Below are 16015 nucleotides of genomic sequence, written 5' to 3' on the forward strand. Positions count from 1 at the left end.
CGAAGAGTATTGTCTTCTTTGCTCTCATTGGACAGGCGTCTTTTCTTCCCCTCGCTTTCGCGTAAGCCACGCCTTCTCCCGAATGGAGACGGAAAGGCCCGAGAGCGTCGCCCCCTGGCGTTCGGCCTCGGTAGCGGCAGCAGAAAGGCTTAAGCTCTCCAGACATTCCAGCAGGTCGGAGATGGCCGAGTGAGGACGGAAAAGGCCGAGAGTATCGCCCCCTGGTGTTCGGCCGCGGTAGTGTGCATCTTGAAATGTGCTATGGGTGGGATTTTCCTTCTACAAGGTGGTTGGAAATCAGAAGGTTTGGATTTTTAAAATTATTATTATTCTGTATTTGCATCCTAAATATTTGCACAACATTCATGTTTGTGTTTCTTACATACAGTAGAGTCTCACTTATCCAACATAAACGGGCCAGCAGAATGTTGGATAAGCGAATATGTTGGATAATAAGCAGAGATTAAGGAGAAGCCTATTAAACACCAAATTAGGTTATGATTTTACAAATTAAGCACCAAAACATCATGTTATACAACAAATTTGACAGGAAAAAGTAGTTCAATAGGCAGTAATGCTACGTAGTAATTACTGTACAGTAGAGTCTCACTTATCCAACGTTCTGGATTATCCAACGCATTTTTGTAGTCAATGTTTACAATACATCATGATATTTTGGTGCTAAATTCTTAAATACAGTAATTACTACATAGCATTAATGCGTATTGAACTACTTTTTCTGCCAAATTTGTTGTATAACCTGATGTATTGGTGCTTAATTTGTAAAATCATAACCTAATTTGATGTTTAATAGGCTTTTCCTTTATGCCTCCTTATTATCCAACATATTCGCTTATCCAACATTCTGCCGGCCCGTTTATGTTGAATAAGTGAGACTCTACTGTATTTACGAATTTAGCACCAAAATATCACGATGTATTAAAAACATTGACTACAAAAATGTGTTGGATAATCCAGAATGTTGGATAAGCGAGGCTTGGATAAGTGAGACTCTATTGTATTTATTGTGTGCATCTTGAAATGTGCTATGGGTGGGATTTTCCTTCTACAAAGTGGTTGGAAAGCAGAAGGTTTGGATTTTTAAAATTATGATTATTCTGTGTTTGCATCCTGAATATTTGCACAATCATCATGTTTATGTTTCTTACATATATCCTTTGGATGCCGCCTTGAATCGCATTGGCCTTTTTAGCTGCAGCATCACACTGTTGACACGTGTTCAGCTTGACTCCTAGATCCCTTTCAAATGTACTGTTTTAAGCTGGGTGCCTCCTATTCATACTGTATAGATCAGGCATGGGCAAAATTGGTCCCTCCGGGTGTTTTGGACTGCAACTCCCACCATTCCTAACAGCCTCGGGCCCTTTCCTTTTCCCCCTCAGCCGCTTAAGCGGCTGAGGGGGAAAAGGAAGGGACCCGAGGCTGTTAGGAATGGTGGGAGTTGCAGTCCAAAACACCCGGAGGATCAACTTTGCCCATGCCTGGCATTACATTCTTCTTGATGCAGCCTGGGATTGCATTGGCCTTTTTAGCTGCTGCATCACACTGTTGTTGTTGTTATTTAAATCTCAAATCTCACAGATCCATCTTCGGTGGAGTTGCAGTGCTCTCTGGATGGGTGTGAACTATAACTCCCGAAATCCAAGTCTTCAAAGTTACGTATTCTCATCTCCTGCCCCACCAAGAAAAAATAGGCCTTTTGAGAGAATTTCCACAGGAAGCCACAGCCAGCGGAAACGGCGCAGCATCGCAGCATCGGCTCCGAAACCCACATCCCTTCTGCTTTTCGGTCTGGCAGCAACTAAGGACCTTTCCTTTGCTTTGCTCAGGAAAAGGCAAGGAGGAAGAAGATGAGGATGAATGGCTTCAGGGAGCCAGGACTGTGGCTGCTGGGCCTTCTCCTGCTGCTCCTGGTCCACTGCAAACAAACCTCCGGCAGCTCCGAGCCACAAGGTGAGCGCTCCATGAGCGATGGAAATTGCTCTGCCAATCCAGATTGGCAGGAATAATAATAATATTTTTTTTCGTGTTAGGAGCAACCTGAGTTGCTTCTGGGGTGAGAGAATTGGCTGTCTGCAAAGACGTTGCCCAGGGGACGCCCGGATCTTTTTTTTTTTTAATGTTTATACCATCCTTGTGGGAGGCTTCTCTCATGTCCCCGCATGGAGCTGGAGCTGATAGAGGGAGCTCATCCGCGCTCTCCCCGGGTGGGATTCGGACCTGGCAGCCTTCAGGTTAGCAACCCAACCTTCAAGTCACAAGGCTTTAGCCCACTCCGCCACCGGGGGCTCCATAATAATAATAATAATAATAATAATAATAATAATAATAATAATAATAATTTATTATTATTAAGCTGATAATAATTTATTAAGCTGATAAGGAGAAGACCTGGCTATAGCTCATGAATGGGACATTAAACAAAGAGACAGAAGCCCGGATCCTTGCAGCCCAGGAGCAAGCCATCCGAACAAATGCAATGTTTAATTCTTTTGTAATGTTTGCACATTCTTTAGGTTTTAAATTGTATTACAGTAGAGTCTCACTTATCCAACACTCGCTTATCCAACGTTCTGGATTATCCAACGCATTTTTGTAGTCAATGTTTTCAATACATCGTGATATTTTGGTGCTCAATTTGTAAATACAGTAATTACTACATAGCATTACTGCGTATTGAACTACTTTTTCTATCAAATCTGTTGTGTAACATGATGTTTTGGTGCTTAATTTGTAAAATCATAACCTAATTTGATGTTTAATAGGCTTTTCTTTAATCCCTCCTTATTATCCAACATATTCGCTTAACCAACATTCTGCCGGCCCGTTTATGTTGGATAAATGAGACTCTACTGTACTTTTATTGTTAGCCACTTTGGATCTCTTATTAAGAGAGATAAAGCAGGATACAACTAATAATAATAATAATGATGTTGACCGACTATATCTGCCTAGAAGATCAGGGGGCAGAGGACTCTTGCAAGTAAAACAAGCAGTCAAAGAAGAAGAACATGCCCTGGCAGAATATGTAAAGCAAAGTGAAGAACCTGCTTTGATTGAAGTTCAAAATCAGAAACTCCTCAAAGCACAGCAGACAAAAAACCAGTACAAGAAAACCGCACTATGAACTAGAGCTCACAGCTGGCACAACAAAACATTGCATGGAAAGTTCCTTGACAAAATTGAAGGAAAAGCTGATAAGGAGAAGACCTGGCTATGGCTCAGGAATGGGACCCTGAAGAAGGAGACAGAAGGCCTGATCCTTGCAGCCCAGGAGCAAGCCATCAGAACAAAGGCAATCAAGGCCAAGATCGAAAAATGAGCTGATGACCCAAAATGTAGACTGTGCAAGGAAACCGACGAAACCATTGATCCTATCCTCAGCTGCTGTAAGAAAATCGCACAGACAGACTACAAACAGAGGCACAACTATGTGGCCCAAATGATTCATTGGAACTTATGCCTCAAGTACCACCTGCCAGCAGCAAAGAACTGGTGGGATCACAAACCTGCAAAAGTATTGGAAAATGAACATGCAAAGATACTGTGGGACTTCCGAATCCAGACTGACAAAGTTCTGGAACACAACACACCAGACCTCACAGTTGTGGAAAAGAAAAGGTTTGGATCATTGATGTTGCCATCCCAGGTGACAGTCGCATTGACAAAAAACAACAGGAAAAACTCAGCCGCTATCAGGACCTCAAGATTGAACTTCAAAGACTCTGGCAGAAACCAGTGCAGGTGGTCCCGGTGGTGATGGGCACATTGGGTGCCGTGCCAAAAGATCTCAGCCGGCATTTGGAAACAACAGACATTGACAAAATTACGATCTGCCAACTGCAAAAGGCCACCCTACTGGGATCTGCACGCATCATCTGAAAATATATCACACTTGGGAAGTGTTCGACTTGTGATTTTGTGATATGAAATCCAGCATGTCTATCTTGTTTGCTGTGTCATAAAATAAAATAATAATAATAATAATAATAATAATAATAATAATAATTTTATTTTTGTATGCCGCCTCCATCTCCCCAACGGGGACTCGGAGCGGCTCACACGGGGCAAGCCCAATACAATCATATAATATCATAAAATCAACAATTAAGACATCAAAGAATGCATTTTAAAACAAATTAACAAGTCATGATTTAAAATAGACATAATTAAAATATTAAACAATCATCCAAGGCGTTAAAAGGTCCAATATAGGACAACAGTCTGGGCGACAGGAATGCACCTCGAACCCCATCCCCACACTGGCCAATGTGTACGTCTTCCCAGCTCTTGAACAGCTCTTCTTACAGTCATTGGGTTCTTCCACCTGAACCTTAGGAAGAACCATAATGACCTGATTTGTAATAACAAAAAGAACGTGCCAACGGGAACCTCCAAATCCATCCATTGAATGCTTTTCTCTTCCTTGGCTTTATTTGTTAGCAAAGCAAACAGAATGGCGGTTATCCGTTATAGGGATAAAATATATACTGTATATACTGGAGTATAAGCCTAGTTTTTCAGCCCTTTTTTTAATACTGAAAAAGCCCACCTCGGCTTATACTTGGGTGAGGGTCCTGGTTGGCTTATATTTGGGTCAGCTTATACTCGAGACTATATGGTACATTTATTATTTTTCTCTATTATTATGGGTATTATTACATTTATTATTTTTCTCTATTATTGTTGCTACTATTACATTTATTTTACTCTATTTTTTATTATTATTAATACATTTATTATTTCACTCTGTTATTTTACTCTGTTATTACATGTATTATTTTCCTGTATTTATTGTTATTATTATTACATGTATTACATGTATTATTTTACTCTATTATTATTAAAAGGATACATAAGCACATTTACATTGAAGAAGATGAGAATAATGATTTGATCAGAGTTGGACAGTCTTATCTTAAATTTGAGCTTTATGTAAATATTCAAAAACATTTCACCTACTGATGCCTCAATTAATGTAATTTTATTGGTATCTATTTTTATTTCTGAAATTTACCACTCTCGGCTTATACTTGAGTCAATGTTTTCCCAGTTTTTTTGTGGTAAAATTAGGTACCTCAGCTTATATTCGGGTTGGCTTATACTCAAGTATATACGGTATTTGGGGTTTTTTCTTCTTCTCAATAAGTTTCCCCGGTACTTTCCAACAGCAATGACGTACCGATAATAAGGCAAGGAAAGACTGAATCGCTCATGTTATCACCAGCCATTTCTGTGGTGTCATATAATCTTGATCAGGCATGATCTGCACAGTCAACAAGGGAAGCCCCATGCGTGTCTATGGCAGCAGTCTAGCTTCATCCTTTTGAAAGCGAATGCACCAATGGGAATTCTTAGGCAGTTGGAATCAAGTGTCCTTATTAAACGCATATGATTCTTTGCCCTTACAGTGGACTGCATTGTCTTCAATGAGGAAAGCCTGACCTGCAACTGGACCACCAAGGACAATCTGAGCGCCAACTACACGCTGCATTACTGGTATGTATCCTGCACCTCTGCTTTATTTTCTGCCCACCTTTATTACAATTTGCCCTTTTATTCCAGCTTCAGACAGTTTCCAGGGAGAACTCAGTGGTTTTACTCCCTATTTTGGGGAGGAAATGGAGTCTCTTTCTCTGAAGGTTTTTAAGCAGAGGCTTAATGGTCATCTGTTGAGAGGGATCGGATTGTGTCTTCCTGCCTAGCAGAAGGGTTGGACTAGATGACCCTTGGGGTCCCTCCCAAATCTATGATTCTATGATAGATATATTATAGAATATACTGTAGTGTGTCTATCTATGACTGGATGGCCATCTGTTGGGATGGACCGGATTGTGTCCTTTATGGCAGAAGGGTGTTGAACTGGATGGCATTTTGGGATCCCTTAAAAATCTATACTTCTATGATAATCATAAGAGTATAATGTGTCACTGTCTGTCTATCACATCTATGGCTGGATGGCGATCTGTTGGGAGGGATTGGATTGTGTCCTTTATGGCAGAAGAGGGATTGAACTGGATAGCCTTTTGTGGTCCCTTAAAAATCTATGCTTCTATGATAAACATAGGGTATAGTGTATTACTGTCTATCTATCACATCTATAGCTAGATGGCCATCTGTCGGGAAGGATTGGATTGTGTCCTTTATGGCAGAAGGCGGTGTGGACTTGCTGGCCTTTTGAGGTCCCTCCCAATTTCTATGTAGCTATATCATAGAATATAGTGGGTCTATCTATCACACCTGTGGCTGGATGGTCATCTGCTGGGAGAGATCGAATTGTGTCTTCCTGTCTGGAAGAAAGCCGGTTGGACTGGATGGCCTTTGGGGGTCCCTCCCAAATTTATGATTCTATAATAGGTAGATCATAGAATATAGTGTGTCTATCTATCATACCTGTGTCAGGATGGCCATCTGTTGGGAGAGATTGGATTGTGTTCTTTATGGCAAAGGGGAGGTGGACTTGATGGCCTTTTGGGGTCCCTTAAAGTCTATGCTTCTATGATTACCATAGAATATATAGTATATATATATATACTGTATATACTCGAGTATAAGCCTAGTTTTTCAGCCCTTTTTTTAAGACTGAAAAAGCCCCCCTCAGCTTATACTCGAGTGAGGGTCCTGGTTGGCTTATATTTGGGTCAGCTTTTACTCGGGAATATATGGTACATTTATTATTTTTCTCTATTATTGTTGCTACTATTACATTTATTTTACTCTATTTATTATTATTATTATTATTACATTTATTATTTCACTCTGATCTTATTATTATTATTATTATTGCATTTATTATTTTACTCTATTATTACATGTATTATTATCCTGTATTATTATTATTATTATTATTACATGTATTATTTTACTCTATTATTGTTAAAAGGATACATAAGCACATTTACATTGAAGAAGATGAGAATAATGATTTGATCAGAGTTGGACAGTCTTATCTTAAATTTCAGCTTTATGTAAACATTCAGAAACATTTAACCTACTGATGCCTCAATTAATGTAATTTTATTGGTATCTATTTTTATTTCTAAAATTTACAACCCTCGGCTTATACTTGAGTCAATGTTTTCCCAGTTTTTTTGGTGGTAAAATTAGGTGCCTCGGCTTATATTCGGGTCGGCTTATACTCGAGTATATACGGTATATATCTATATATATAACAGGGTAGTGAAATTCCAGCCTAGGACAAAACAACAAAACTACACACCCCAGAAACACTAAACTTGGCAGCACAACCCCTCATCCACGCCTCTACGTTCATACAACAAAAAGAAAAGAAAATAAAGTCCTAATTAGAGGGAGAGGAATAATTGTTTTTATCCAATTGCTGCCAGTTAGAAGACTAAGCTCTGCCCACTTAGTCTCCTAGCAACCCACTCAGCCCAGGAAACAGGCAGAGTTAGGCCTCACTTAGGCCTCTTCCACACTACCTATAAAATACAGATTATCTGATTTCCCATACCACCATACTTCGCCACAGCAACGCATGGCTGGGCACATACTAGCTGTGCCCGGCCACGCGTTGCTGTGGCGAAGTATGGTGGTATGGGAAATAAAGTATTGAGGAATTGGTGGTAGTTAAGGTAAAGGGTAAAGGTTTTCCCCTGACATTAAGTCCAGTTGTGTCTGACTCTGGGAGTTGGTGCTCATCTTGAGTCTACACTGCCATATAATCCAGTTGAAATCATATAATCTGTATTTTATAGGCAGTGTGGAAGAGGCCTGATTGAAGTGGCCCTGGGCTGAGTGGGTTGCTAGGAGACCAAGTGGGTGGAGCTTAGCCTTCTAACTGAAAGCAGACCAAGTGGGTGGAGCTTAGCCTTCTAACTGAAAGCAATAGGATAAAAACAATTATTCCTCTCCCTCTAATTAGGACTTTATATGTCTTTTCTTTTTGTTGTATGAACGTAGAGGCATGCATGAGGGGTTGCGCTGCCAAGTTTAGTGTTTCTGGGATGTGTAGTTTTGTTGTTTTGTCCTAGGCCGAAATTTCATTACCCTTTTATATATATAGATACATATATACCCAAATCTATGGTTCTGTGGTTGAGTTCTCATGTTCTTCAAGAGCGGGTCTTTTGTAAACCTAATGACTCAAAGGCTGTTCCTTGTTTCAACCAGGATCAAAGAGGGTAAACCCTCCAGAGAGTGTCCGCATTACTTCCGAAGGGACGACGGCCTCAACACGGGGTGCCAGTTCAACATCTCCGTGGAGGATTTCCTCTATTCAGAATTCCACGTTTATATCAACGCGAGTCACGGTGGAGCCGTTTTCAAGGATTACAAGTCCCTGCTGGAGCGAGGTGGGGATTTGGAGCGTGCCCATTCGCACAAATGCATTTCCTAACGGCGCCTCTGCACTGCAGATTGACCACACTTGAACTCCATACTGTGGAGCTGCTATTGGCACTCTCTGAACTTGTAAAACTATTCCCGTTTCTCTCTTTTCTAGTGAAACCCGGGGCCCCTTTCAACCTCTCCATCCAGACCCAGGATGACAACCAGTTATTGCTGAGCTGGGAATCGCCCTATAGATCCCCACAGTTCCTGCAAAACAAGGTCAAGTACAAGAGCAACAAGGACACAAGCTGGACGGTAGGAGCAGGAACCCAAATGTTGAGCAATGACTTTATCTAGGGATTGGAAAGGTGGGCAATTTCTATCCCAGGCAAGGGCAAACTTGGGCTCTCCGGGTATTTTGGACTCCAACTCCCACCATTCCTAACAGCCTCGGGCCCCTTCCTTTTCCCCCTCGGCCGCTTAAGCGGCCGAGGGGGAAAAGGAAAGGGCCCGAGGCTGTTAGGAATGGTGGGAGTTGGAGTCCAAAACACCCGGAAAGCCCAAGTTTGCCCATGCCTGGGATATACCCATCTCCTTGGCTTGAACTTCAAGTCAAACCCTGGAGTGGAAATTCGACAAAAACACAAATACAAAATGCTGGAAGTGTGGAAAGAAAGAGGGATCGTATTTCCACATGTGGTGGACGTGCGAAAAGGCCCAAAAATACTGGAAAAAGATACAGGAAAAATTAGAAAAAAATATTGCAGATTAGAATACCATTTAAAGCAGAAACATTTTTATTAGGGACTAGCTGTGCCCGGCCACGCGTTGCTGTGACAAAGTATGATCGTATGGGAAATAAAGTATCTTATATTATCTGCTTAGAACTGGATTATATGAGGCCCCTTCTACACAGCTGTATAAAATGCACACTGAAGTGGATTATATGGTAGTGTGGAGTCAAGATAATCCAGTGCAAAGCAGATAATATAAGATTATAAATGGGTTATATAGCTGTGTGGAAGGGCCTTGAGTCTGCACTGCCATATAATCCAGTTAAAATCAGATAATTTGTATTTTATAGGCAGTGTGGAAGAGGCCTAAATGAGGCCTAACTCTGCCTGTCCCCTGGGCTGAGTGGGTTGCTAGGAGACCAAGTGGGCGGAGCTTAGCCTTCTAACTGGCAGCAATTGGATAAAAACAATTATTGCTCTCCCTCTAATTAGGACTTTTTTTGTTTTCTTTTTGTTGTATGAACGTAGAAGCATGGATGAGGGGTTGTGCTGCCAAGTTTAGTGTTTCTGGGATGTGTAGTTTTGTTGTTTTGTCCTAGGCTGAAATTTCATTACCCTTTTATATATATAGATACACGAAATAAAAATAGAAAATTATGAAGACAAATTATTATTCTTACTAACAACAGCGGCAAGGGTTTGCTATGCCAAATTATGGAAGAGAGAAGAAATCCCAGAGGAAGACGATTGGCTGATAAAGGTGCTTGACATACGTAACATGGATAGGCTGACTTTCTTACTAGCAAAAAATAAAGGAGAACCAATCAAAGAAACAAATTGGGACAGAATGATGGAAAACCTAAAACGGATAAATGAGAGAAAGAAGCAAAAATAGATGATAAAGGAAAGACAAAATATAAAGAGAAAGAAAGATAACCTCAACAGAAAGGAGAAGGAAATAAGAAGAAAAGGAGTTAGAATTTAAGGAGAAATTAAGGAAGAAAGAAAAGGCAAATTACCTTGAAGAAACTGCCGAGAAGTCATGTTTATATTCACTTTTTTAAATCTCTCTCTCTCTCTCTCTCTTTTTTTTTTTTGCATTTCCTTCCTGTCTTCTCTTGACGTTTTCTCTCCTTTTCTTTTTTGCCCAATTAGGGGTTTTTGCTTTTTATTATTCTGTTAAAACTAATAAAGATTATTTTATAATTATAATAATAAAAAAGCAAAACCCTGGAGTGGATCCCGGGCCCCGCTGAGCCGGACCTCTCCCTAACCCTGCTTTCCCTTATGGCTTCCCAGGAACAAAAAACCGACAGGATGGAGTTCAGCCTGCCCAGCGTGGATCCGGAGAAGGTCTACACCTTCTACGTCTCTAGTAAGGTCAAGGACGCCTATGGGAAGACGGACCTTTGGAGCGACGAGGCCGGCCCGGTCCACTGGGGGAAAGGTCAGTGGGGTCCACTCTGCCATGTTTACATATCTGAAAGGATGTCATAAGGAAGAGGGAGCAGGCCTTGTTTGCTCCTAGGACTCAATGAGCCATGAGTTCGGATGACACACCCGAACCTCCTGAGCTGTTCAACAGTGGAACTCTCTGCTTCAAAGTCTGGTGAAGGCTTATAAACAGAGGCTGGATGGCCATCTGTCAGGAGTGCTTTGATTGTGTTTTTCCTGCACGGCAGAAAGGGGTTGGACCGGATGGCCCTTCCAACTCAATGAGTCCATGAATCCACTATGTAACTAAATTTGAAAATTGTTTTGTTCCTGGTTTGAAAGTTTTACCTTATTATTATTACAGTAGAGCCTCACTTATCCAACATAAATGGGCCGGCAGAATGTTGGATAAGCGAATATGGTGGATAATAAGGAGAGATGAAGGAGAAGCCTATTAAACATCAAATTAGGTTATGATTTTACAAATGAAGCACCAAAACATCATGTTATACAACAAATTTGACAGAAAAAGTAGTTCATTACACATTAATGCTATGTAGTAATTACTGTATTAATGAATTTAGTACCAAAATATCACAATGTTTTGAAAACATTGACTACAAAAATGCATTGGATAATCCAGAATGTTGGATAAGTGAGTGTTGGATAAGTGAGACTCTACTGTATTATTATTATTACCGTATATACTCGAGTATAAGCCGACCCGAATATAAGCCGAGGCACCTAATTTTACCACAAAACTGGGAAAACATTGACTCCAATATAAGCCGAGGGTGGTAAATTTCATAAATAAAAATAGATACCAATAAAATTACATTAATTGAGGCATCAGGAGGTTAAATGTTTTTGAATATTTACATAAAGCTCAAATTTAAGATAAGACTGTCCAACTCTGATCCAATCAAAGGATGCCCCTGGGCAGAAAGTAGCCAGTAGATGAAGCTATTCAATGCAAATTAGGGTGATTAACTGCAACATTCACGCTGGCCTCCAACTGACAAGAGTTCTTCCCTCACCCTGGACTTTCCACAGATATATATAAACCTTCCTTGCTGAGTTTCTCCATACCTCACAACCTCTGAGGATGCCTGCCATAGATGTGGGCGAAATGTCAGGAGAGAATACTTCTAGAACATGGCCATACAGCCCAGAAAACATACAACAACCCTGTGATCCCAGCCATGAAAGCCTTCGACAACACATTCAAGTCTTCAGTTATTTCTTGAAGGAGGATAGAAAGGGAGCCAACCTAATCAGAAACTTTGTTTTCGTGGCTGCCACAAATTAGGGTGAATTGGTTGAGACTTGATGAATAGGATATTCATTGAAAAACTAGGGCCAAATATGCTGCAGGATATTCTGCCCGCCAAAACAAAGTTTTTGAAGTTTAGCAAAACTTTGTCCATTTTTCATGATCGAACCAATTAGAAAATTATATTTATAACCAAGGAACAAAAACCATGCTACACAGTGTTATCTGCTTATCCCAGATTATCTGGCAGTGTAATTCAAAGCAGATAACTTGGGATCAGATCCTGGGATGTAAGGCAGTGTAGATCCAACCTAGGATCCTAAGACTGTGGGGAAGCTTGTGTTTGGCTTGCCTTTCTCCTGCAAAAGGTCTGGGGGCCACCAAGGGCCAACCCCAGGCCAACCCTTGGCCCTTTGATATGTTCTCAGCCTCCTTTCTTTTCCACAGAAAAGGAGCCCTCCATAGAGCCGTGGGTCCAAGTTGCCATCGGGGTCGGCTCCGTCTGCCTCCTGCTTCTGATGATGGCGAGCCTCATATCCATGGAGAGGTGAGATGGGGTTTTGGGGAGAGGCTTTGGGTGGGGTTCTCCTTTAAGGCTTTGCAGGGATAAGTATTTGGGGATGAGCCCCCCCCCTCCACCACCACCACCTAAAAGCCAGATGGTGTCAAGAGACCCAAACAGAGCGATGTAGAAACCACCACCATAAAAATCCAGGAACCAAAGCAGTTTTTCTTCTATCTAAAGCTAAACTACGACAGCGAGCACAGCTCTGTCTACAACATATAACCCATACATATTATAAACAGGTCTCTACTAAAACAACTCCCACTTGTTGCCTGCTGGTTTTAGGGCTGGGCTGTGGCGCAGCTGGCTAGTAACCAGCTGCAATAAATCACTACTGACCAAGAGGTCATGAGTTCAAAGCCCGGGTCGGGTTAAGCCCCCAACCATTAAATAGCCCGGCTTGCTGTTGACCTATGCAGCCCTGAAAGACAGTTGCATCTGTCAATTAGGGAAATTTAGGTACGCTTTATGCGGTAGGCTAATTTAACTAATTTACAACATCATAAAACTGCCAGCAAAACACGAGGAAAGGAATGAGGAAGTACAGCCACTAGTGGACAGTGAAGCAACAGCTCCGCCTGTGGCCGGAATCGTGAAGCTGGAAAAAAAAAAAGTTAAATGTCTCTGTGTCTGTCTATATATGTTATTTGTCTGTTGGCATTGAATGTTTGCCATATATGTGTTCATTGTAATCCGCCCTGAGTCCCCTTCGGGGTGAGAAAGAAGGGCGGAATATAAATACTGTCAATAAATAAATACATTTGCTACTTTTTTGTTACTCCCTTTTGGTATCTCTTTATTTGTGCCCATCTATATCATTTTTCTAAACCAAAAAAGCCGGCAAAATATGGAAAAAAATATGTTCCTGGTTTTAAAGTGCTATCTTATTTAGTCTCAACCAATTCGACATAGTTTGTGGTCACAAAAATGAAGTTTCTGGAGTAGAACAACTACCCGTATATACTCGAGTATAAGCCAACCCGAATATAAGCCGAGGCACCTAATTTTACCACCAAAAAAACCTGGGAAAACATTGACTCCAGTATAAGCCAAGGGTGGTACATTTCAGAAATAAAAATAGATACCAATAAAATTACATTAATTAAAGCTTCAGTAGGTTAAATGTTTTTGGATATTTACATAAAGCTTAAATTTAAGATAAGACTGTCCAACTCTAATCAAATCATTATTCTCATCTTCTTCAATGTCAATGTGCTTATGTATCCTTTTAATAATAATAGAGTAAAATAATACATGTAATAATAATAATAATAATAATAATAATAATAATAATAAAAAATACAGGAAAATAATACAAGTAATAATAAATAGAGTAAAATATTAAATGCAATAATAATAATGATAAGATCAGAGTGAAATAATACATGTATTAATAATAATAAAAATAGAGTAAAATAAATGTAATAGTAGCAACAATAATAGAGAAAAATAATAAATGTAATAATACCAATAATAATAGAGAAAAATAATAAATGTACCATATATTCTCGAGTATAAGCTGACCCAAATATAATCCAACCAGGACCCTCACCCGAGTATAAGCCGAGGGGGGCTTTTTCAGTCTTAAAAAAAGGGCTGAAAAACTAGGCTTATACTCGAGTATATACAGTAAGGACCACGCAATTAAACAGGAAATAACACAAACCAGGAACAGAACATTTTTCAAATGTTGTTACATCATGTTATGTTTGAATCTTGAGCGAATCTGGGAGCTGTCCAAAACACTGCAAAAAGTTGTCCCAGTGGACAGGAAAAGCCTTTATCCACGAACAGCATCTTAATATCACCGGTGTTTAATTTCCCACAGGATCCGCTTGGTTCTGTTGCCTGCCATCCCCAACCCTGGCAAGAAATTCGAAGATCTCTTCACAGCGTACCGTGGCAATTTCTCCGTAAGTATCTTGGAAGGGAAGCCACCGGGAGCTGCTTTTAAGGTGGGGAGAAGGCAAAACCATCAGAGGGTCAAAGCCCAGGGCTTTGTGATGTGCAGGAATTATAAAATCCACATTCTGCTCTCCTTCCAATCCCCTGTCCTGGAATGCTGGGAGTTGTAGTCCAAATGAAAGCCCAGTCCAGACCAGCCCTCCTCTAAACAGAGGTTGGTTTGGCAAAGAGGATGGTGAAGAGCGGAGAAAGAAATCAACTGAAGGGGAGATGGGATGGGCAGAGTTGGAAGTCTTTCCTTGTGTCTCCTCTCCAGTGGGATCCCTATCTGTCCTTCCCTGCGTCTCCTCTCCAACGGGAACTCTTTTGGTCTTTCCTTGAGTCTCCTCTCCAATATCTTTCTTGAGTCTCCATTCCAATGGCGTCTCTATTTCTACCTCCTTGAGTGTCCTCTCCAGCGAGATCTCTCTTTGTCCTTCCTTGAGTCTCCTCTCCAATATCTTCCTTGAGTCTCTGTTCCAACGGTATCCCTACTTGTCCTTTCTTGAGTCACCTTTTCAATGGGATGCATCTTTGTCCTTCCTTGAGTCTTCTCCAGTGGGATCTCTCTTTGTCCTTCCTCGAGTCTCCACTCCAATATTTTTCTTGAGTCTCCATTCCAATGGCGCCTCTACTTGTCCTTTCTAGAGGCTCCTCTCCAATATCTTTCTTGAGTCTCAATTCCAATGGTGTCTCTACTTGTACCTCCTTGAGTGCCCTCTCCAGTGGGATCTCTCTTTGTCCTTCCTTGAGTCTCCTCTCCAATATCTTTCTTGAGTCTCCACTCCAATGGCGTCTCTACTTGTACCTCCTTGAGTGTCCTCTCCAATGGGATCTCTCTTTGTCCTTCCTTGAGTCTCTTCTTTCTTGAGTCTCCGCTCCAATGGTGTTTCTACTTGTCTTCCTTGAGGCTCCTCTCCAATATCTTTCTTGAGTCTCCATTCTAATGGTGTCTCTACTTGTACCTCCTTGAGTGTCCTCTCCAATGAGATCTCTCTTTGTCCTTCCTTGAGTCTCCTCTCCAATATCTTTCTTGAGTCTCCACTCCAATGGTGCTTCTACTTGTCCTTCCTTGAGGCTCCTCAAGACTTTCTTGAGTCTCAATTCCAATGGCGTCTCCACTTGTACCTCCTTGAGTGTCCTCTCCAATGGGATCTCTCTTTGCCTGTTTCTGCAGGAGTGGGCCGGAGTCTCGAAGGACGCCGTGGAGGCCTTCAAGCCCAACTACTGCGAGAGCATCTGCCACATCAGTGAGCTCTTCCCCGGCGGGGGCTATTTGCCCATCGGCAGCGATGCCATGGGCAAAACTTGGCCTATTCCCAAAGGAAGTGCCCCATAGAGGGACCCCACTCCTCACCTCCAGTCCCAGTGGGCTACCAGAACTGGAAATGTTGCTTGAATAGAAAAGACAATGCTGTGTCTCCCACAGTAACCCACTAATGAGTACCTAGGGGATTCTGGGTGTTCTACTTCAGTCCTTCCCAGACCCCTTCTATACTGCCATATAATCCAGTTCAAAGCAAATAATCTAGATTTTGTATGGCAGTGTAAAAGGGGCCTTATATGCCTTCCTTGAAATTGCAAAATGGCACAACATGCCCCTAAGAAAGTGGATTCGACGTCTAGAGAACTCCATGGTGTGTTAGGTCTTAAAGGTACTGCAGGATGTTTTGCTATTGCACATAAATACTTTTTAAAAAGGATGAATTTGACTCCACATTTCTGTCTCTGGCAGCATCTTCCTATTCTTGG

General features: G+C 41.2%; 1 protein-coding gene across 2 annotated transcripts; it reads left to right on the plus strand.

Moving 5' to 3' along the window:
- Positions 1-83: 83 nt before the first annotated feature.
- On the plus strand, positions 84-15966 carry il2rg (interleukin 2 receptor subunit gamma). Of its 2 annotated transcripts, none has more exons than XM_062964117.1 (9): positions 84-304; positions 1851-1974; positions 5433-5520; positions 8155-8336; positions 8486-8628; positions 10347-10494; positions 12202-12301; positions 14148-14232; positions 15441-15966. In XM_062964117.1, exons 2-9 carry the CDS (start codon positions 1872-1874, stop codon positions 15600-15602), a joined length of 1011 nt encoding a protein of 336 aa, XP_062820187.1. In that variant the 5' UTR covers positions 84-304; positions 1851-1871; the 3' UTR covers positions 15603-15966. The 2 variants fall into 2 exon arrangements, with proteins under 2 accessions (XP_062820187.1, XP_062820186.1); XM_062964116.1 differs by having other exon boundaries at positions 98-304; positions 1603-1974.
- Positions 15967-16015: the final 49 nt, after the last annotated feature.

The sequence above is a fragment of the Anolis carolinensis genome, unplaced genomic scaffold (genome assembly GCF_035594765.1).
Source record: "Anolis carolinensis isolate JA03-04 unplaced genomic scaffold, rAnoCar3.1.pri scaffold_12, whole genome shotgun sequence".
Taxonomy (NCBI): domain Eukaryota; kingdom Metazoa; phylum Chordata; class Lepidosauria; order Squamata; family Dactyloidae; genus Anolis; species Anolis carolinensis.

What these genes read in the sequence shown, in the direction of transcription:
- il2rg (XM_062964117.1), top strand. Translation starts at nt 1,872, where the DNA reads ATGAGGATGAATGGCTTCAGGGAGCCAGGACTGTGGCTGCTGGGCCTT. An exon ending in AACTACACGCTGCATTACTG is followed by an intron (nt 5,521 to 8,154) that starts GTATGTATCCTG and finishes TGTTTCAACCAG; the next exon opens with GATCAAAGAGGGTAAACCCT. An exon ending in AGCCTCATATCCATGGAGAG is followed by an intron (nt 12,302 to 14,147) that starts GTGAGATGGGGT and finishes AATTTCCCACAG; the next exon opens with GATCCGCTTGGTTCTGTTGC.